Source organism: Triticum aestivum, chromosome 4D, assembly GCF_018294505.1.
Source record: "Triticum aestivum cultivar Chinese Spring chromosome 4D, IWGSC CS RefSeq v2.1, whole genome shotgun sequence".
Lineage (NCBI taxonomy): Eukaryota > Viridiplantae > Streptophyta > Magnoliopsida > Poales > Poaceae > Triticum > Triticum aestivum.
This window is the reverse complement of record NC_057805.1, coordinates 386,795,168-386,817,116: the sequence shown is the minus strand read 5'-3', so window position 1 is coordinate 386,817,116 and position 21,949 is coordinate 386,795,168. Positions and strand designations below refer to the sequence as shown.

Sequence of the window (21,949 nt, the reverse complement as noted above, 5' to 3'; positions counted from 1 at the left end):
CCGGCACTCCGGTAAAATTCCGTTTCACCCGGAACTCTTCCGACGTCCAAATATAGGCTTCCAATATATCAATCTTTATGTCTCGACCATTTCGAGACTCCTTGTCATGTCCGTGATCATATCGGGGACTCCGAACTACCTTCGGTACATCAAAACATATAACCGATCGTCACAGAACTTTAAGTGTGCGGACCCTACGGGTTCGAGAACTATGTAGACATGACCGAGACACGTCTCCGGTCAATAACCAATAGCGGAAACTGGATGCTCATATTGGTTCCTACATATTCCACGAAGATCTTTATTGGTCAAGCCGCATAACAACATACGTTGTTCCCTTTGTCATCGATATGTTACTTGCCCGAGATTCGATCGTCGGTATCTCAATACCTAGCTCAATCTCGTTACCGGCAAGTCTCTTTACTCGTTCCGTAATGCATCATCCCGCAACTAACTCATTAGTCACATTGCTTGCAAGGCTTATAGTGATGTGCATTATCGAGAGGGCCCAGAGATACCTCTCCGACAATCAGAGTGACAAATTCTAATCTCGATCTATGCCAACTCAACAAGTACCATCGGAGACACCTGTAGAGCACCTTTATAATTACCCAGTTACGTTGTGATGTTTGGTAGCACACAAAGTGTTCCTCCGGTAATCGGGAGTTGCATAATCTCATAGTCATTGGAACATGTATAACTCATGAGGAAAGCAATAGCAGTAAACTAAACGATCAAGTGCTAACCTAACGGAATGGGTCAAGTCAATCACATCATTCTCCTAATGATGTGATCCCGTTAATCAAATGACAACTCATGTCTATGGCTAGGAAACTCAACCATCTTTGATCAACGAGCTAGTCGAGTAGAGGCATACTAGTGACAATATGTTTGTGTATGTATTCACACATGTATTATGTTTCCGGTTAATACAATTCTAGCATGAATAATAAACATTTATCATGATATGAGGAAATAAATAATAACTTTATTATTGCCTCTAGGGCATTTTCCTTCAGTCTCCCACTTTCACTAGAGTCAATAATCTAGATTATACAGTAATGATTCTAACACCCATGGAGTCTTGGTGCTGATCATGTTTTGCTCGTGGAAGAGGCTTAGACAATGGGTCTGCAACATTCAGATCCATATGTGATCCCGGATGGAATTGAAGCGTCTCTTGATGTGCTTGGTTCTCTTGTGAAATTTGGATTCCTTTGCCAAAGCAATTGCACCAGTATTGTCACAAAAGATTTTCATTGGACCCGATGCACTAGGTATGACACCTAGATCGGATATGAACTCCTTCATCCAGACTCCTTCATTTGTTGCTTCTGAAGCAGCTATGTACTCCGCTTCACACGTAGATCCCGCCACGACGCTTTGTTTAGAACTGCACCAACTAATAGCTCCACCGTTCAATGTAAACACGTATCCGGTTTGCGATTTAGAATCGTCCGGATCAGTGTCAAAGCTTGCATCGACGTAACCATTTACGACGAGCTCTTTGTCACCTCCATAAACGAGAAACATATCCTTAGTCCTTTTTAGGTATTTTAGGATGTTCTTGACCGTTGTCCAGTGATCCATTCCTGGATTACTTTGGTACCTCCCTGCTAAGCTAATAGCAAGGCACACATCAGGTCTGGTACACAGCATTGCATACATGATAGAGCCTATGGCTGAAGCATAGGGAACACTTTTCATTTTCTCTCTATCTTCTGCAGTGGTCGGGCATTGAGTCTGACTCAACTTCACACCTTGTAACACAGCAAGAACCCTTTCTTTGCTTGATCCATTTTGAACTTTTTCAAAACTTTGTCAAGGTATGTGCTTTGTGAAAGTCCAATTAAGCGTCTTGATCTATCTCTATAGATCTTGATGCCCAATATGTAAGCAGCTTCACCGAGGTCTTTCATTGAAAAACTCTTATTCAAGTATCCTTTTATGCTATCCAGAAATTCTATATCATTTCCAATTAGCAATATGTCATCCACATATAATATTAGAAATGCTACTGAGTTCCCACTCACTTTCTTGTAAATACAGGTTTCTCCAAAAGTATGTATAAAACTATATGCTTTGATCACACTATCAAAACGTTTATTCCAACTCCGAGAGGCTTGCACCAGTCCATAAATGGATCGCTGGAGCTTGCACACTTTGTTAGCTCCCTTTGGATCGACAAAACCTTCCGGTTGCATCATATACAACTCTTATTCCAAAAATCAATTCAGGAATGCAGTTTTGACATCCATTTGCCAAATTTCATAATCATAAAATGCAGCAATTGCTAACATGATTCGGACAGACTTAAGCATCGCTACGGGTGAGAAAGTCTCATCGTAGTCAACTCCTTGAACTTGTCGAAAACCTTTCGCAACAAGTCGAGCTTTGTAGACAGTAACAGTACCGTCAGTGTCAGTCTTCTTCTTGAAGATCCATTTATTCTCTATGGCTTGCCGATCGTCGGGCAAGTCAACCAAAGTCCACACTTTGTTCTCATACATGGATCCCATCTCAGATTTCATGGCCTCAAGCCATTTTGCGGAATCTGGGCTCACCATCGCTTCTTCATAGTTCGTAGGTTCGCCTTGGTCAAGTAACATGACCTCCAGAATAGGATTACAGTTCCACTCTGGTGCGGATCTTACTCTGGTTGACCTACGAGGTTCGGTTGTAACTTGATATGAAGTTTCATGATCAATATCATTAGCTTCTTCACTGATTGGTGTAGGTGTCACAGGAACTGGTTTCTGTGATGAACTACTTTCCAATAAGGGAATAGGTATAGTTACCTCATCAAGTTCTACTTTCCTCCCACTCACTTCTTACGAGAGAAACTCCTTCTCTAGAAAGGATCCATTCTTAGCAACAAATGTCTTGTCTTCGGATCTGTGATAGAAGGTGTACCCAACAGTTTCCTCTGGGTATCCTATGAAGACACATTTCTCCGATTTGGGTTCGAGCTTATCAGGTTGAAGCCTTTTCACATAAGCATCGCAGCCCCAAACTTTAAGAAACGACAACTTTGGTTTCTTGCCAAACCACAGTTCATAAGGCGTCGTCTCAACGGATTTCGATGGTGCCCTATTTAACGTGAATGCAGCCGTCTCTAAAGCATAACCCCAAAATTATAGCGGTAAATCAGTAAGAGACATCATAGATCGCTCCATATCTAGTAAAGTACGATTACGACGTTCGGACACACCATTACGTTGTGGTGTTTCGGGTGGCGTGATTTGCGAAACTATTCCGCATTGTTTCAAATGTAGACCAAACTCGTAACTCAAATATTCTCCTCCACGATCAGATCGTAGAAACTTTATTTTCTTGTTACGATGATTTTCCACTTCACTCTGAAATTCTTTGAACTTTTCAAATGTCTCAGACTTATGTTTCATTAAGTAGATATACCCATATATTCTCAAATCATCTGTGAAGGTGAGAAAATAACGATACCCGCCGCGAGCCTCAATATTCATCGGACCACATACATCAGTATGTATGATCTCCAACAAGTCTGTTGCTCGCTCTATTGTTCCGGAGAACGGTGTTTTAGTCATCTTGCCCATGAGGCATGGTTCGCAAGTACCAAGTGATTCCAAAAGTCCATCAGTATGGAGTTTCTTCATGCGCTTTACACCAATATGACCTAAACGCGGTGCCACAAATAAGTTGCACTATCATTATCAACTCTGCATCTTTTGGCTTCAATATTATGAATATGTGTATCACTAATATCGAGATTTAATAAAAATAGACCACTCTTCAAGGGTGCATGACCATAGAATATATTACTCATATAAATACAACAACCATTATTCTATGATTTAAATGAATAACCGTCTCGCATCAAACAAGATCCAGATATAATGTTCATGCTTAACGCTGGCACCAAATAACAATTATTCAGGTCTAAAACTAATCCCGAAGGTAGATGTAGAGGTACCGTGCCGACCGCGATCACATCGACTTTGGAACCATTTCCCGCGCGCATCGTCACCTCGTCCTTAGCCAATCTTCGCTTAATCCGTAGTCCCTGTTTCGAGTTGCAAATATTAGCAACAGAACCAGTATCAAATACCCAGGTGCTACTGCGAGCATTAGTAAGGTACACATCAATAACATGTATATCACATATACCTTTGTTTACCTTGCCATCCTTCTTATCCGCCAAATACTTGGGGCAGTTCCGCTTCCAGTGACCAGTCTGTTTGCAGTAGAAGCACTCAGTCTCAGGCTTAGGTCCAAACTTGGGTTTCTTCTCCTGAGCAGCAACTTGTTTGTTGTTCTTCTTGAAGTTGCCCTTCTTCTTCCCTTTACCCTTTTTCTGGAAACTGGTGGTCTTGTTGACCATCAACACTTGATGCTCCTTCTTGATTTCTACCTCCGCAGCCTTTAGCATTGCGAAGAGCTCGGGAATTGTCTTATCCATCCCTTGCATATTATAGTTCATCACAAAGCTCTTGTAGCTTGGTGGCAATGATTGAAGAATTCTGTCAATGACACTACCATCCGGAAGATTAACTCCCAATTGAATCAAGTGATTATTATACCCAGACATTTTGAGTATATGTTCACTGACAGAACTATTCTCCTCCATCTTGCAGATGTAGAACTTATTGGAGACTTCATATCTCTCAATTCGGGCATTTGCTTGAAATATTAACTTCAACTCCTGGAACATCTCATATGCTCCATGACGTTCAAAACGTCGTTGAAGTCCCGGTTCTAAGCCGTAAAGCATGGCACCCTGAATTATCGAGTAGTCATCAGCTTTGCTCTGCCAGACGTTCTTAACGTCGTCAGTTGCATCTGCAGCAGGCCTGGCACCCAGCGATGCTTCCAGGACGTAATTCTTCTGTGCAGCAATGAGGATAATCCTCAAGTTACAGACCCAGTCCGTGTAATTGCTACCATCATCTTTCAACTTTGCTTTCTCAAGGAACGCATTAAAGTTCAACGGAACAACAGCACGGGCCATCTATCTACAACAACATAGACAAGCAAAATACTATCAGGTACTAAGTTCATGATAAATTAAAGTTCAATTAATCATATTACTTAAGAACTCCCACTTAGATAGACATCCCTCGAATCATCTAAGTGATCACGTGATCCATCTCAACTAAACCATGTCCGATCATCACGTGAGATGGAGTAGTTTTCAATGGTGAACATCACTATGTTGATCATATCTACTATATGATTCACGCTCGACCTTTCGGTCTCAGTGTTCCGAGGCCATATCTGCATATGCTAGGCTCGTCAAGTTTAACCCGAGTATTCTGCGTGTGCAAAACTGGCTTACACCCGTTGTATTTGAACATAGATCTTATCACACCCGATCATCACGTGGTGTCTCGGAACGACGAACTTTCGGAATGGTGCATACTCAGGGAGAACACTTATACCTTGAAATTTAGTGAGAGATCATCTTATAATGCTACTGTTAATCAAAGCAGAATAAGATGCATAAAGGATAAACATCACATGCAATCAATATAAGTGATATGATATGGCCATCATCATCTTGTGCCTTTGATCTCCATCTCCAAAGCACCGTCATGATCGCCATCGTCACCGACGCGACACCTTGATCTCCATCGTAGCATCATTGTCGTCTCGCCAACTATTGCTTCTACGACTATCGCTACCGCTTAGTGATAAAGTAAAGCAATTACAGGGTGATTGCATTGCATACAATAAAGTGACAACCATATGGCTCCTGCCAGTTGCCGATAACTCTGTTACAAAACATGATCATCTCATACAATAAAATATAGCATCATGTCTTGACCATATCACATCACAACATGCCCTGCAAAAATAAGTTAGACGTTCTCTAATTTGTTGTTGCAGGTTTTACGTGGCTGCTACGGGCTGAGCAAGAACCGTTCTTACCTACGCATCAAAACCACAACGATAGTTCGTCAAGTTAGTGTTGTTTTAACCTTCTCAAGGACCGGGCGTAGTCACACTCGGTTCAACTAAAGTTGGAGAAACTGACACCCGCCAGCCACCTGTGTGCAAAGCATGTCGGTAGAACCAGTCTCGCGTAAGCGTACGCGTAATGTCGGTCCGGGCCGCTTCATCCAACAATACCGCCGAACCAAAGTATGACATGCTGGTAAGCAGTATGACTTATATCGCCCACAACTCACTTGTGCTCGTCCATATAACATCTACGCATAAACCAGGCTCGGATGCCACTGTTGGGGAACATAGTAATTTCAAAAAAATTCCTACGAACACGCAAGATCATGGTGATGCATAGCAACGAGAGGGGAGAGTGTCGTCCACGTACCCTCGTAGACCGTTAAGCGGAAGCGTTATGACAACGCGGTTGATGTAGTCGTACGTCTTCACGATCGATCGATCCTCAGTACCGAACGTACGGCACCTCTGCGTTCAGCACACGTTTAGCTCGGTGACGTCCCGCGAACTCACGATCAAGTAGAGCTCGAGGGAGAGTTTCGTCATCACAACGGCGTGGTGACAATGTTGATGAAGCTACCGTCACAGGGCTTCGCCTATGCACCGCTACGATATGACCGAGGTGGATTATGGTGGAGGGGCACCGCACACGGCTGGGAGAGATCAATGATCAACTTGTGTGTCCTAGGGTGTCCCCCTGCCCCCGTATATAAAGGAGCAAGGGGGAGGCCGGCCGGCCCTGTAGGGCGCGCCAGGAAGAGGAGTCCTCCTCCTAGTAGGAGTAGGAATCCTACTCCTACTAGGTGGGGGGAAGGAAGGGGGAGAAGGAGAAGGAAAGGGGGGCGCCGCCCCCCTTCCTAGTCCAATTCGGACCAGAGGGGGAGGGGGGCGCGGCCTGCCCTGGCCGGCCACTCTCTCTCTCCACTAGGGCCCAACTCGGCCCATTAACCCCCGGGGGGTTCCGGTAACCCCCCCGGCACTCTGGTAAAATCCCGATTTCACCCGGAACTCTTCCGACGTCCAAATATAGGCTTCCAATATATCAATCTTTATGTCTCGACCATTTCGAGACTCCTCGTCATGTCCGTGATCATATCCGGGACTCCGAACTACCTTCGGTACATCAAAACATATAAACTCATAATACCGATCGTCACAGAACTTTAAGCGTGCGAACCTACGGGTTCGAGAACTATGTAGACATGACCGAGACACATCTCCGGTCAATAACCAATAGCGGAACCTGGATGCTCATATTGGTTCCTACATATTCTACGAAGATCTTTATCGGTCAAGCGGCATAACAACATACGTTGTTCCCTTTGTCATCGGTATGTTACTTGCCCGAGATTCGATCGTCGGTATCTCAATACCTAGCTCAATCTCGTTGCTGGCAAGTCTCTTTACTCGTTCCATAATGCATCATCCCGCAACTAACTCATTAGTCACATTGCTTGCAAGGCTTATAGTGATGTGCATTGCCGAGAGGGCCCAGAGATACCTCTCCGACAATCAGAGTGACAAATTCTAATCTCGATCTATGCCAACTCAACAAGTACCATTGGAGACACCTGTAGAGCACCTTTATAATCACCCAGTTACGTTGTGACATTTGGTAGCACACAAAGTGTTCCTCCGGTAATCGGGAGTTGCATAATCTCATAGTCATAGGAACATGTATAAGTCATGAAGAAAGCAATAGCAGTAAACTAAACGATCAAGTGCTAAGCTAACGGAATGGGTCAAGTCAATCACATCATTCTCCTAATGATGTGATCCCGTTAATCAAATGACAACTCATGTCTATGGCTAGGAAACTCAACCATCTTTGATCAACGAGCTAGTCAAGTAGAGGCATACTAGTGACACTATGTTTGTCTATGTATTCACACATATATTATGTTTCCGGTTAATACAATTCTAGCATGAATAATAAACATTTATCATGATATGAGGAAATAAATAATAACTTTATTATTGCCTCTAGGGCATATTTCCTTCAATTTCGCCCTGAATTTGGTTTCATTACGGAGTGCCAATTCGGTGTCCAACCAAACATGTGAATTGAAAGTTTACCAATACGAATTTAGATTCCAGCCTTCCAATGGAGACATCCAAACGCAGTGTTAGGGTAGTTACAATAATGTAACAATCTGTCGTTTGGTTGCCGATCAATTGTTCTCTTAAGAATGCTAGCTTTCGGCTTCACCCGTCTGAGGTACATGTCCGGATGACCCGGTTGTAACTATCGCAGAGGTGCTCCCTTTACGCTCTAGCCGAACAATCGGGAACGTAGGGCATAAACATAGGAGCAAGGCAATCCAGCTTGGCAAAAATTTAAGTCATAAAGGTGCATATAATGGCAAAAAGGGGTGTATAGAAACAAACGACACATCTATTGAAGATGTTGAAAAAGGCGAGGATGATGATGAAGATGTTGGTGAAGACGGTAACATTGATGAAGACGATCGCCGCGATGATGGTTCCCCTGGCCGCACTCCGGTGCCACCAGAAGGGAAAAGAGGCTCCCTCCGGCTTCTTCCTCCATGGCCTCCCTCCTAGATGGGGAGAGGTTACCCCCTCTGGTCTTTGGCCACCATAGCTCCCAAAGGGGCGAGAGACCCTTCGAGATGGGATCTCCCCTCCTCTTTTTTCCTCTGTTTCATTTCTATTCTCTGGCCGAACACCGTTTCTTTTATAGCCGAGATCCATAACTTCGATCGGGCTGAAATTTTGAGGGGATTACCCCCATAAAATTCTTGCGGCGAAAGAAGGGCTCCAACCGACTTAAGGAACTGCCACACTGCCTCCCGGCTCCTAGGGCTCGGCACGTCCCCTGGGCACCTTCTTGCGTTGATTCATTCGCCCAAAAATCACATATATTCCAAAAAAACATATTAAATCGTTGGTGTATTTTGACCTTCCTAGATATTGATTTTCTGGAAAACCAAAAACATGCAAAAAAACATGAACTCGCCCAAGGCACTAGATTAATATTTTAGTTTCGAAAAGTAGTACAAATTGATGCCGGAAATATGTAAAAATGGTATGATAATAACATGAAGCGTCAAAAATTGCAGATACGCCAAAGACATATCGATTTGTCCCCTTTCTTTCTGTTTATAATTAGACCACAATATTGGTATGGACATGTGGTATCTAAACTAATTGAATGCAACATCACTTAGAAACAACATATAAAGAAATAATACATTAGGGTAGTTGTTTCTAACAATATATCACCACGTACGGTGACGAGTTAAAGGCCAATGCATTGGAAGTGCTCTTAACAGTTTAGCAAACAGTGTTGACATCTAATTCAGATTTTAGATTCTCTTTGTGCACATGTTTTGAGTGCTAAATATTATTTAGATGAGAATATTTTAGAGACTGGATCAAACAAGGGATAGTCGTACACATTCTATTGGTGTGCTTATCACCGGCGGAGGGTGTGTGGAGTCATGTCCCCTTTCGGGATCCAGTCGATTTAGGTTTCGGATGGATCATCAAGATTCGGCCGGTCTTTGTAGTTTTTACAGGCCTTCATCGATGTTTTCTTTTCCTGGACGGCGATTTACTTCACAGATCGCGGTCGTCGGCGTCCCCTAGTCTGCGTCGACAACTTTCAGGTCATTGCTTCCACAAACTCTTTCTTTTTCGGGGTTATATAGAGGTTGCTCTGCCAAGGCGGCATCGAATTACGTTCATAGCACGGCTGGTGGATGAAAGAGGAAGAAGACTTCAACACAACCAAGGATTTAAATAGAACTTTATTTTTATGTATGAGTGTGTATGTATGGACTTGTGATACTTAATACTCCTATGTAGGATCTTAGGCCTTTTCCAAGAAAAAAGACTGTAATACTCCCTTCGCACCGGTGCATAAGTCATATTACGAAACCAAATAATCCCAAAACACTTAGGCGCGGTGCATTAACTCTCACCTCGTTTCTTATTTCTCGACATGAATAAAGGAATCAACCAATAAGAGACATGAGTCGTGTATGTTTTTAATGACTTACACTACCTAGCATGGCATGCAGTGGTTAGTTCAATGCACGTGATGGTCTTAATTAGCAAATAAACATTAAGTTCTCTGGTTTTCCCCTCCGCCTTGGTTAGGGTGCACAACGTAAGATGACTTAGACTAGCCACAGTGGGAGTAACTTCAGCAGTAACATCGAGTCCAACTCAGCAAATTTGTTTATGTGGCAATGAGTTAATGAGGAGAAAGGTAGTTTGAGTAACTTAGCTAGTTACTGTAACATCACATGTCCCAATGCAATATGGGTCTATAACCTACTCCCTCCGTTCCCAAATATTTGTCTTTCTAGAGATTGCAACAAATGACTACATACGAAGCAAAATGAGTGAATCTACACTCTAAACTATGTCTATATACATCCGTATGTTTAGTCCATTTGAAATGCCTAGGAAGACAAATATTAAGAAACAGAGGGAGTAATAAATAAAGCTTTTGCATGTTACCACATTTATGTTACTATCCACTGTACTTATATTACTATCCACTGTGAAGGCAGTACTTATTATGTGTATATTACTAGTATATGTTACTCTCCACTGTGGCTAGTCTTATGCACCCGTATGAAGGGAGTACTCATTCTCACGATTTTTTTTTTTGAGCGAGTACTCATTCTCACATTTTTTGATCAGAAACCGCTCATTTCTGGTAGAAGTGAGTGCGTGGGTAATTGAGCCAAAGCTGGTTTGGCTGAACCATGCACATACGACCGCGTCTGAATCGATGCTTCCTGAGGAAAAACAAACTGAACCAGACATCTCGGGCTCCCTTCCCAGTCCCCATGGGATCCTCCTCGCCTTCCCCTTCGCCGGAGCCGCCGCAGTCGTCCGCTCCTGCCGGTGGAGCCTCCAATGCCAGCCTGCGGTGGCACATCCTCCGCCGCGCCCTGCTCTCTCGCTCCGCCTCTCCCCACGCATCAGGTCCTGCCGTTTCCGTCCTCTTCTCGCCCCACAGCAGATTTTGTACTCGGATCGATTTCGTTTAGCTCCCGGTTCCACTTGATCTGCCGCTGTCAGGCAATCCAGTAGACGAGATAGCTTCCTAGGTATGCACGGTGAAGAAGGCTTTCGCGCCCGTAATTATCTTCACTCTCGACACCTCCTCGTAGCACCGATACTCGGGCTATACCTTCTGACTAAACAGGAAGAGTGTGGGTGGGTCTCTTGATTTACTAGTCCTGTAATGCAGGAGGAGCATCAGAAGATCAAGATATAACACGATTGCTGTCAACTGCTTATTATGCAATTCCAGCTCTGAATTCATGTGCCTGCAAACTCTTAAATTCAGGCAAAATGGTTAACACACATATTGATTGTGGCACATGCCATTTGTGTTTATAACCAAGTACTTTGTAGGGGAAGTCCCGGCATTTTAAATAGAAACCTAAATTTGCATCCGTCAGGACTTGAACCCAGCTGGTGGGATTGTAGATCCAGTCCCTCAACTGAATGAGCTTGGCCGATTTCCCTTATATCCGAGTACTTGATTAAAAGAAATAGTTCTAGCTTGCTCTGGAGTATGTTTTTTTGCTTGGATGAGATGGTGCATGATGTTCTTGCTTTAAAACCATATGCTGTTATACATATGGCAATTATTATCCTCACAGCTTATCCTTTTGATATTAGCAGTACTGTATGAAATTGTGAATGCCAAATGCACACTTAGATATCCATACCAAGATAATCATTTTTTTCATCTGGGTAGACCCTGTTTAACTGTAAGGAACATGTTTACAGTCCATATTAGCTGTTTTATAGGACACAACACCATCGTAATTTCCTTTCATTTCAATGTCGTTCTGGTCCCTGTAAGTAGCTGGCTTTCTTTGTCAGTGTTGTTTCTATTTAACCTTTTGCAACTTGAAGTAGTCCCCCCATCCCCCAAAACACCCACTCAAATCTGTAATTCCTACCTTAACATTTTTCACTTCGTTTTATACACAGAGGGAACTTCTAATGAGCCGCAGGAGAAAGGTGATACCAACAAAATTTCGAGGAAGACATCGCGTGGTTTTAATCTGATCGAGTGTCACACAGTGCCAATTTCACAGTTAAATAAATCACAAGGAGGTTCATTAAACGGAAATGAAAATGGTGTGGAATGCCAAAGAGATGTCTATGTTTGTTATAAGCTGCCCTGTGGAGGTTCACCGGAACTTAATGTAATGTAAGCAGTTGACTATTTTCCCCATAGTTACTGTCATACTAAATGCAGTTTTTCTCCTGTTGTAATACACATATTGCTCTTCTACTTGTTTTCTGATAAAATTGGGAATCACACTTTTCTCTTTCTGTCCAGTAAGCCCGAACAATTAGAATACTAGCAATGTTCGCTATAATTCCTAAGTTTAATATTCTAGTGCTTGATTACAGATACAGAAGAGATGATTCCCTGGAACTAAATGACATTGAAGCTTCCAACAGATTCAATATTGACACTACTGGACTTGTATGTAAGTTTCTTGTTCAAGCTGATCTATTGTCTTTGTTATATCATGGATCATGTCATTCTATCTGTTAGCCTAAGTTCCCCTGTATGGTCATGTTTATCTCATTTGCTGCAGTTATTGGTTTAGTTGTCATAAGTTACCGCCTGCCAATTGAAGAGTTCTCAATTTTTTGTTTGGAATGTAAAGAACGGGCTGCCACTTTGTGTGGAATATTTTTCCTATGCAAAATATGAACTGTTTGGTCCCTTGTTCATTTTACTTACCTTTCCTGTCAACAGCAATCTCACATATCCAACAGACTCTTGAAGTTATCTATTACAAGATTCACCCATGTTAACAGTATTCATGCCCTCAAGATCTAAAATGGTTCGATCATCTCTAGTAAACCACTTAACTGGCTTAGCTTCCGGCCAGGTAAAGAAAAAAACAGATGCTGCATTAATCGCACGAGTCTAGTATGGTTACCTAGAGCTTCTGAAGTAGGACTGCTATACAACTGCAGATTTGATAGTGTCATGGCTAATATATAACTCTGAATTCTTTGTTGTTCTTACACCCACTATGCTGTTCATGTGATACGGTTCATCTATGTCTATCTTTATGGTTTCTCTTCCTTGAAGGTTGTTGGCCGTCTGAAGAGGTCCTTGCCTTCTACTGTATCAACCGTTCAGATATGTTCAGGTTTGTAGTGAGGTGTATTTACCCATGTAACACACTTGGATTAATTCGTCTTACTTTATCAACAGTACGCTTGCTTTTGCAGATTGCATAACATGCTTGAGTAACTTGAGTTGCTCGTGTTCAAGTAAATTGCACAGATATTCCACTTGTCCTGAACCTGGTTCGGAAGATTTCAACCCACAGTTCTAGGTAGGATTCATGAGAGCTCAAAACTATCACAAGGGTCAGATATTTTGGTCTCTGTTTTATCCTTGTAATAGTTTTCTGCTCTCATGAATCCTACATTCCTACCTAGAACTGTGGATTGAATTTTTGTTTTAACATACAAACATCTATTGCTGCTTTGACTAGATTCACTCTACGTGCTATATTTCTCAGATTATTTTCCTTTCAAATTCATTATAGGTCTAAAAGGGTGCTTGAACTTGGAGCTGGTTATGGATTGGCGGGACTTGTTATTGCAGCCAGTGCAAATGCTGGCGAGGTTGTTATTTCTGATGGAAACCCACAAGTAGTTGGATGTATCCTTCTTAATGTGTAATATAAAAGCTGTTGCATAATTTAAAGTTTGTTAGTATTAATGTAATATGAGCTACATACTATGTGACCCAGCCGCAAATCCAATCGGGCTGTTCTAGATGTTACCTTTTATGGCTTTGTAATCCATTAACCCTCAGATATCCAGCAGAACATATCCATCAATGCAGAAACTTTTGGTCAAACGAAAGTTAAACCTATGACACTGCACTGGGATCAAGAGCAAGCTTCAGACATGTTGAACTCTTTTGACATCATTGTTGCAAGTGACTGGTATGTCCCCCCCCCCCCCCCCTTCTTTTATATTTGTTCTACCCCTCTACCCCTTACCACTTCATTATTCTTGAACTGATCTAATCAACTACTACTGCTAAGTGCCATTTCCTGTGTCAGTGGTATCCTGTAATGTGGTGGGGCTGTAGCACTGATTAGGTGAAGAAGTTGGAGTTTCTTCCATTGTGTGGAAATATAAAACTGTTTTAAAAGTTATTCCTCCGTCCGAAAATACTTGTCCTAGAAATGGTTGAAAATGGATGTATCTATAACTAAAATAAGTCTAGATACAATCATTTCTAGGACAAGTATTTCCGGACGGAGGGAGTATATGATTGCATGTGCGCTTTGATTGGATCATCATTCTTTCATATGCAACAACAACAACAACAACAACAACAAAGCCTTTAGTCCTTCATATGCATCCAGTCAAAAACTCAAAATACAGAAATGGCTAAAAACTTGTATCCCCCCTGCTGAAGAGATGATAGTAATTGTACAATTTATAGCGCAACCAGCCTATTGTAGGTCAAGTCGGCCACTAATATACAAACGGCAGACAGTGTTCAGTTTTACCTGGATTGTCTTATTCACATTTCACTTGTCTTGCAGTACATTTTTCAAGCAATTCCATCAAAGCCTTGCCCGGACAGTCAAATCTTTGTTGAAGCATTCAGAGACCTCGCAGGCTATCTTTCTGAGCCCGAAGAGAGGTGATTCACTCAACAAGTTCCTAGACATAATCAAAGAATATGATTTATGTTATGAGTTGATAGAGAACTATGATCCCACTGTCTGGAATCTGCACAGAAGTTATGTGGCGGGAGATGACACATCGTGGCCCAACTATAATGAGGAGCATTGCTATCCTTTGTTGGTCAGAATTACCTTTGGACATTTTGTTTGATCTTAGATGTGTTCATTTGTATGCATTAGCACGATCCGTTTGCTATTCTTCTCTATGGAATACAACCGTGTAATATCTGTGACTGAATCTTAGTTGATTTTTTCAATGACATCATCCCATTTTCTTGGAGTGACAGAAAGATGATAGATACACTGGCAAATTCCATTTCCTCACCAGTCTTCCAAATCCTAAATATTTAACGAGTGTAATTCTTCTAGTAGATTCAGAGCAGCCAACAATGGCTAATAGCTTTGTTGGTTCCTTCTTCAGTATTGTTCATTTTGGTCCCCATCCGTAAATTTGCAACTGATGCAGCACTCATGCACCTGTAACTTGGTTACTCTACTTGTGACATCATTTTGGTATTCAAAAATATCCATCCACCTATTTGCTCTTTCTAGAGTAATTTAGCATATCAGTTACCATTTGTCACTGAGATTAGTCATCATGAAGCTAATCTTTTGAGTAAGAAGATTCCACACCCCCCTTTTGTGCAACTGTGACACTCTAATATTTTTTTTCTTGATTAGCATATGCTTTTAGGCGGCGGTGCCAAATTGATTATCCGTTGATTGGACGTTGCTGGTTGAAACCGATGTTATTTTGAGCTGCTTTCTCTGGCTTTGCGTCGACTCAGTTGACGTCCTTCACCGCATACGTTAACCCAATCTAGTGGTTGATGTATCACGTCCTCTATGTTCTTTTATGAACTGACGCCTCACTGCCTCGTCAGATTTTCGGAACGCAGTTGGTTCTTATCTACTCCTACTAATTGCTGTTCAAACAGCTTTTCTAGTGCTGACTGGACGAAAGCGATCTTCAGAACCGCCAGCAAGTTTCCATGGGTAGATGATACGCAGCTGCTGATGCTTGTGAACTTCTTGTAGGTAAGATCTCAAGCTCATCTACAGTCAGATCTCCTAATTTTCGTGACGCCACTGTACTACTTGCATAGTTTTGATTTCCATAACAGTATGTGCGTGGTCAGTAGCTGACAACTATGAATAATATACCCGTATGGTAACGATGATCCCACAAGTAATGGCCGTCACAACGGGATCAACCCATTGATATTTCAGTGATATTGCTTTGATTAAACGTCTTCATCATCCGCCTCATTAGGTCCAGCGTTCTTGTCAGCCCCTCATCTGCCCTGGGACCAGGGGATCTTACGACGAATGTGCGTATTCCATGAGAAAAGGTTGTTTCTTTTAGCACATTGCATTGCAGCGACATTACGAGGAAAAAGCCATCCACTTTTGTGAAAGCTTTCCAAGCACTTGCGTATTAGACACCATGTGTTAGCTTCTAAGGCCTGTCGGGAGAATGAGGTTTATGCTCGTTTTTCTTATGTAGATATATGTGTTGGTATTGCTGTGTACGTGCGGCTTGGAACTTTCGGCCTTAGGTCGTGACTAAATGGATTATGGACTTGCTGTCCCACTGGTAATCCTATTTTTGGGGATTGCCCGTGGAGCTGAAAGTGATGCTGCACTGATCCTCTTTGGGCTTCACCTGCTAGTAACCCTCTGCATTTTGATGTACCCCTTCGTTTCTAGATGAGGCAGATAAAAAGGTCTCCCCTCTTCCGGAATTTTAGGGTAGATTAGCAAATTCCCTGCAAAAAGGTTATATTTGCCCCCCGCGATGTCCGCCTTGAACGTGTAGATATTAAGTGACGATCAAAGACTGTCATTGCTGGGGAACTTCTCTATTCATTCTCACGCCGTTGCCGCCACAGCTCTGACGGCTACATTGAACTGACAGACAACTCACTTAGCTGCCGTGATCGCCAGCCTCCCTGAGCTATTAAACCCTCTCCGCAATCGGTGTCTCGCATCAACCTCTTCCCCAAGTTTTCAATAGGCTAGCTCTAGCGTAGAACCCTAGCTCGTAATCGATAGAACTGTGTTGATCTCTGAAACCTTGTATCGCTACACTGAAATCGGGGTTCTTTCAGTGATAATCTTGCTAGATCGTGCGCAGTTCCTCGTATTCGTGTTGAGATCCTGTCAATCATCCGCTCGCCGAGGGTAGATGCGCCAATGCACCATGTGATAACCGATAGCAACATAATGACGGCCATTCTCAATCACTAAGCATGTGTGGCGGTAATGCTGATTGCATGGACGGGGGATCCGAGGAAGGCATGCATGTTCCATTCCATAACGATGGATCTATCAAAGGCAACCTACCTGTTTTAACTGTTGTCGGCGGCACCGATTCATTATTCTCTCTCTTTCCTCTTTACAAGCATATATATACACCCCTTTTGCCACCAAAAAGGATTTCCCTTTGGGATCCTTTTATCACCGGATTGTTGCCAACGCACTCAACTTTTGACTCAAGATTCCTCAGCCTGGCTAAACAAACTGAAATCACAGCTAATCTCCCTTTCAGTTCATGAGCAACATGGGAGTCAACCAAAAAGTGAACCCTCCCTTCATGCAAAGCATAAGCAACCGCCCTGGCCAAGCACAACCACCTGCAAAGTGTAGTGCTATTTGGCAGAAAGAGAGGCAGTGACAGACAGTGTTGCTGCACCACAACCACAAGACTGCCGAATATACTAGTCTCTGAATACCTTCTTAACGCAATCATAAGCCCATATTTATCTTCTTTAATGCTGTGCTGTGTCTTTCCTAATACTCCTACTACTTGTTAATCTAAGAGGCACAGCTGCAGTGACGATGATCTAACTGTGCTCGTATTCTAACGAGAGATCCAAGTCGCGTATCAGATTCGGAAGTTGGTCTCGTCGTCAGCAGGAAAACGACCCGGTCGGTGGCCGATCACTGTCGCGGTTAGCCCACAGCCTCTGCCTGAACATAACATGTGGCCTTGCTTGCACTAGTTTAAGTCAGATTTCCGGCAGTCCCGGTGATCCCCAGGTCCATCAGTTACACTGCCATATCGGAGAAACTGGCCGATTCGGCCACGGAAAGGCGACGGGTCTCCAAGCTAAAACCATGGCCGGCTCATCCCTCTCCGATGTAGGTAACCCTGCGTGTCCCGTCGCAAGGATCGGGCAACCGAAATCGCCATGAGAGTAGTTGGTAGGTACTATGAACTTCCCTGCAACCTACCGATTGCTTTCATCTGAACCTCCCAAGCAAGATGAGTAGGTTACTATTGCCCCACACGGAATAACATCCAGCATGCGGAAGCTAAAGGTGATGTGATTCTGGTAGCTACTAGTACGCCGTTCGTTCGTAGGCAGGAACAAGAGTAGGCACCGAGCTGAACTGAACCTTCCTTTGGCCACACTCGTCAAAAAAAGCAGTGGACCAAATGAAGGGAACGGCCACCACCGCCGGCCGTGTCCATGTCCTCCCCACCAGGCCACCGCGCACGCCCGCCGGGCCTGCATCTTGCTTGCTTGGTCCTCCCAGATGGCGCCGCACACCCCATGTGCCCAACACCAAAGCTTGCGCCATCTATCTGTACACTACTGACTTTTCTTGTAGAATTTGTCGTGGCAGGAGTAGTATTCTAGTATTTCCAGTCCATGCCGCCAACTCAGCCATTACCGGGCCACTCGTTTCATCTTCCTTTTAGCTGTTGATTGAGCGTCAATCATCAGCTGCGAGCAAATGTTTGGTGAATGTTCCAGTATTATTATGAGTGTCTGGCAGCTAGACTGTCAGTGATAATGGATGGAACTGCCACATCTCTGACTGGTTTGTGGTTATGGAAAATCAGCCACAGCAACAGTGCGGCAAGCAAAGCACTGTGACACTACAGAGCAGAGATAACATGACAGGTATTTGTACGTCCTGTTCATTACTGAAACGATGTGAACTTGAGCCTAATCTTCGCTTCGCGCATATCATAGCTTGACCAGGTTTGGCCTCTGACAGCTGAGAGCAAATCCCAGAATAAGTGTGCATAGATCAGGTTATAGTGTGTTCGCCACTAGCGATCGGCCGGAGAACTGGAGGGCGAGTGCGTATATACAATCATAGATAGCTCTTCTTGGGCAGCGGCCAGCGGGCCGGGCTCATGCGTGTAAGAATCTTTTCTACTAGTAGTATATTTCCTTTGTACTCCACAGCCGTGCAAACTAGAGAAAAGAAAACTGAAAAAGATGGATGGATGGATGGATTTTACAATGGCGATCTTGGTCAAATCGAATCATTCATTCCCCACTCGCCGTGCACATCAACAACGGCCCATTCTTTCCGCAGCGCTGCTATACACACGACGCCGTGCGGACGACTCGTGCACGACAGCACATATCAAGCCGTCCATGCATACTATCCAGCGCATATCAGCGGCTGGACTGCCCGTCGTCCTAGTGTCGTGCACACATGCATCGTCTACGTAGCAGTTTCGTTCTTTCCGCGAGCGCCGACGGCGGCAACAGCGGCAGGGGAGCGCGCCGTCTCGCTTTCGCACCGGTGGGCCGTGCCGACTTGCAAACAGTGTGTTCTTCTGTTCAACTTCTGACCAAAACTTCTCTGTTTTTTGTTTTTGTTTGTTTGGATGGACGGATATGTGATGCTATAGAAGCAGCCGGAGGATGAAGAGAGCGAGCGGCGCGGCCGGGATCATGGCCGTCCTCCTCGGCGTCGCCGCCGACATATCGCCGGTGGCCATGTTGGCGAGCCAGGAGTTGTCCCCCAGTATCACGCCCTGGCCGTCGGGTTGGCCGCCTGCCTGCCTCGGCATCACCGGGGGCGCGAACCCTGTCGAGCCCGGCATCGTCGGCGTCGGCACCACCGTCGCCCCACCCGCCGATTTCAGGCTGCACACGAAAAGAATAACGGATTGAGTTCACGATCAGATGCTCCAACCGGTGAATGCTCGAATGAATGCACGCATGCAGTAAAATAACAAAAGAGGATCAGGAGAAACATAATCCAGCACAGAAAGTTGTTTTTTGCGCTTTCCCTTTTACCCTTTCCCGCCTTCCGCTAAAGTGTTACGGCAGTTTCATGGCGACATCGGCCATCATTCATATGGCCTAGTCTATTCTGACTTCACCACAAGATAAGAATATGACTGCCCTGCACTGCTCCGACGTCTGACGTTGATGTGCAAACCGACGGCAGTAAAAGTGAAAGCCACAGGGGTCAAACCTCCCTCGACAAGCTAAGCACCCACTAAATGCAACATGAATGAGACATCTACTACCCACTAATATACTGGTAACTCCAGTCCAGACTAATCATCACAATGCATCATCTTCCAAGCCTCTCGCTCTCACTGTCCCCTTCCGTTTGGTAAGCACGGCATATCGGAATACCGCGCACTCGCAAGCATTTTGTATGCGAGATAAGGTGACATGGAGTGCCCATCGTTCAGGCACCAACCAAAGCATCCATGCCGATCTCATCATCGTGATCGTGTCCCCATGCTTACCTAACAGTGCGTGCAAATCATGGCGTGATTAACCACGCACGACCTAGACGTCGCGCGAAAGCAAGGCTTAGCTAGTGATTAGTAAATGCAGTGGTTAAGGCGCGTGGTGGGCATGGAGTATGGACCTTGGGGTGGCGACGGGGCAGAAGGTGATGGTGTAGTCGCGGCCGCCGGCGCAGGTGAAGGTGCTGGTGGGGTCGTCGAAGGCGTAGCTGTAGGAGCGCGGGCACGCCAGCTTGAACGCCTGCGAGTAGGCGGTGGGGTGGCAGGTGTTGGGGTTGGCGAACGCGCCGCTGCAGCAGTACTCCGGCTTGCCGAACGCGTCGCACGCGCTCCGGCACGCGCCGCCGCCCGCCGACCGCAGCTCCGCGGGGCACCGCAGGTTCAGGTCAGCCGAGCAGCCCGCGGCCGCGCACGTCGTGCCGGTGGCGCTGCTCCCAGCGGGCTCCACCAGGATCGGCAGGTTGTAGCCGTCCACCAGGCTCACGTCGTAGAAGTCGTTGTGCCCCCCGCCGTCGAGCGTGAACTCCGCCAGCGTCGCGGGCGTCGCCCCGTCCCGGCCGGAGCACTCCAGCGTGCCGGTGCCGCAGTCGCCCGTGGCGCACGCGAACCGCCCGGCCGCGTCCTGCGCGCAGCCCGTGCGCGCCCACATCCGGCCGGACCAGCCGGTCGGGAACGGCAGCGCGCGCGCCGCGCCGGGCGGGAGCGCGAAGCCCGTGGGCTCGATCCTCGCCGTCCCGGCGTTGGACAGGATGCCCGGCCACACCGTCCCCGTGCACCGGTTCAGGAACGTGAATGTCACAGCTCCACCCTCTGCACCAAACAAACACAACACAAATACGATGTCAATTCAGCTCATCATCTCCTACAACTTAACTTCCAACACAGAGTCCCTCTACGACGATCGAATTACCTCTCAGGCACATACAAAGCAGCGCAAGGACGACCCAAACTCTTTGAATTCCCATGTTCTTGAAGCAATGCAGCTCTGGTTAGTGCTGGTGGTCACTAATGGCGAGGGCAGGGAGAGGTATATAGTGTCATTACAGCGTAGACGCAGACGCAACCTGTCAGTATCAGTACTGGCAGTCCAGCAACTCCGGCTCCAGTACTAGTTTAGTACAGCAGTGGGAGACAGTAGAGGGAGGTAGAGGAGAAGTCTCGGCCTAGGAGGGAGGAGCAGCCACCCATAAACTATCAGGATTAGGATCAGAGGCAGAGGCAGAGGCAGAGACCAGAGGTGCAGGGAGCGGGAAGAAGGGGAATCTGAGCGCTCCCTCCATGGCCGTATTTATAGCCCTAAGAGCGGCCGTTCACTGACCTGACCAGCTTTTATCATGCTTTCACTTTACTGAAGAAAGAACGGGATGGGGCTTGATTGGATTCAGATAACCTTTTCTTCTCTGCAATTTGCATCGGGAGGCGAAGGTCTAGGGCTAATTGTTCTCTGCGATTTCCACGATCGATCAGGAATAGGATTGTATCGGGGTTTGGTGCTTGGTGATGGCCGTATCTTTTGGCAGAAAGGCGCGGATTGTGCGATGAGATTTAGTGGAGGGCCAGGATGGCTATGGCTTAACCGACACTTGTGGGGATTTTTATTGAAGGATAAGATAATGGAATGGAGGAACCTTGCTCAAAATCTTGTTGGCTGAATGCATCCAAGCTGATCTCTGAAAGCTCAGTAGTCGGCACTTGCATGTGCACTTGATAATCCGGTTGTTGCTTCGTTTCTCAAGCGAGCAGTAAATGTGTT

The 21,949-nt window shown here is 45.1% G+C and overlaps 2 protein-coding genes across 4 annotated transcripts; one reads left to right on the top strand and one right to left on the bottom strand.

The window, feature by feature from the left end:
* The first annotated feature begins 10,678 nt into the window (after positions 1–10,678).
* Positions 10,679–14,958, top strand: LOC123098086 (calmodulin-lysine N-methyltransferase). 2 transcript variants are annotated; one of them, XM_044519961.1, is made up of 7 exons: positions 10,679–10,902; positions 11,926–12,143; positions 12,355–12,434; positions 13,052–13,112; positions 13,518–13,633; positions 13,790–13,922; positions 14,535–14,958. In XM_044519961.1, the coding sequence occupies exons 2-7, from the start codon at positions 12,067–12,069 to the stop codon at positions 14,827–14,829; spliced, it is 762 nt and encodes a 253-aa protein (XP_044375896.1). In that variant the 5' UTR covers positions 10,679–10,902; positions 11,926–12,066; the 3' UTR covers positions 14,830–14,958. The 2 variants fall into 2 exon arrangements, with proteins under 2 accessions (XP_044375896.1, XP_044375895.1); XM_044519960.1 differs by having other exon boundaries at positions 11,926–12,148.
* A 3,837-nt stretch (positions 14,959–18,795) lies between these two features.
* On the bottom strand, positions 18,796–21,735 carry LOC123098087 (thaumatin-like protein 1). 2 transcript variants are annotated; one of them, XR_006447638.1, is made up of 4 exons: positions 21,107–21,735; positions 20,319–21,006; positions 19,175–19,576; positions 18,796–19,014 (listed from the first exon to the last, which is right to left on the bottom strand). XR_006447638.1 is itself a non-coding variant. In XM_044519962.1 (3 exons), exons 1-3 carry the CDS (start codon positions 21,159–21,161, stop codon positions 19,333–19,335), a joined length of 987 nt encoding a protein of 328 aa, XP_044375897.1. In that variant the 5' UTR covers positions 21,162–21,735; the 3' UTR covers positions 18,837–19,332. The 2 variants fall into 2 exon arrangements, 1 of the variants encoding a protein (XP_044375897.1); XM_044519962.1 differs by having other exon boundaries at positions 18,837–19,576.
* Between the last annotated feature and the right edge of the window lie 214 nt (positions 21,736–21,949).

What these genes read in the sequence shown, in the direction of transcription:
- LOC123098087 (XM_044519962.1), bottom strand. Translation starts at nt 21,161, where the DNA reads ATGGGAATTCAAAGAGTTTGGGTCGTCCTTGCGCTGCTTTGTATGTGC. An exon ending in GCTTTGTATGTGCCTGAGAG is followed by an intron (nt 21,007 to 21,106) that starts GTAATTCGATCG and finishes TGTTTGGTGCAG; the next exon opens with AGGGTGGAGCTGTGACATTC. An exon ending in TGCCCCGTCGCCACCCCAAG is followed by an intron (nt 19,577 to 20,318) that starts GTCCATACTCCA and finishes TTTCGTGTGCAG; the next exon opens with CCTGAAATCGGCGGGTGGGG.
- LOC123098086 (XM_044519960.1), top strand. Translation starts at nt 10,680, where the DNA reads ATGCACATACGACCGCGTCTGAATCGATGCTTCCTGAGGAAAAACAAA. An exon ending in CGCCTCTCCCCACGCATCAG is followed by an intron (nt 10,903 to 11,925) that starts GTCCTGCCGTTT and finishes TTTTATACACAG; the next exon opens with AGGGAACTTCTAATGAGCCG. An exon ending in ATCATTGTTGCAAGTGACTG is followed by an intron (nt 13,923 to 14,534) that starts GTATGTCCCCCC and finishes CTTGTCTTGCAG; the next exon opens with TACATTTTTCAAGCAATTCC.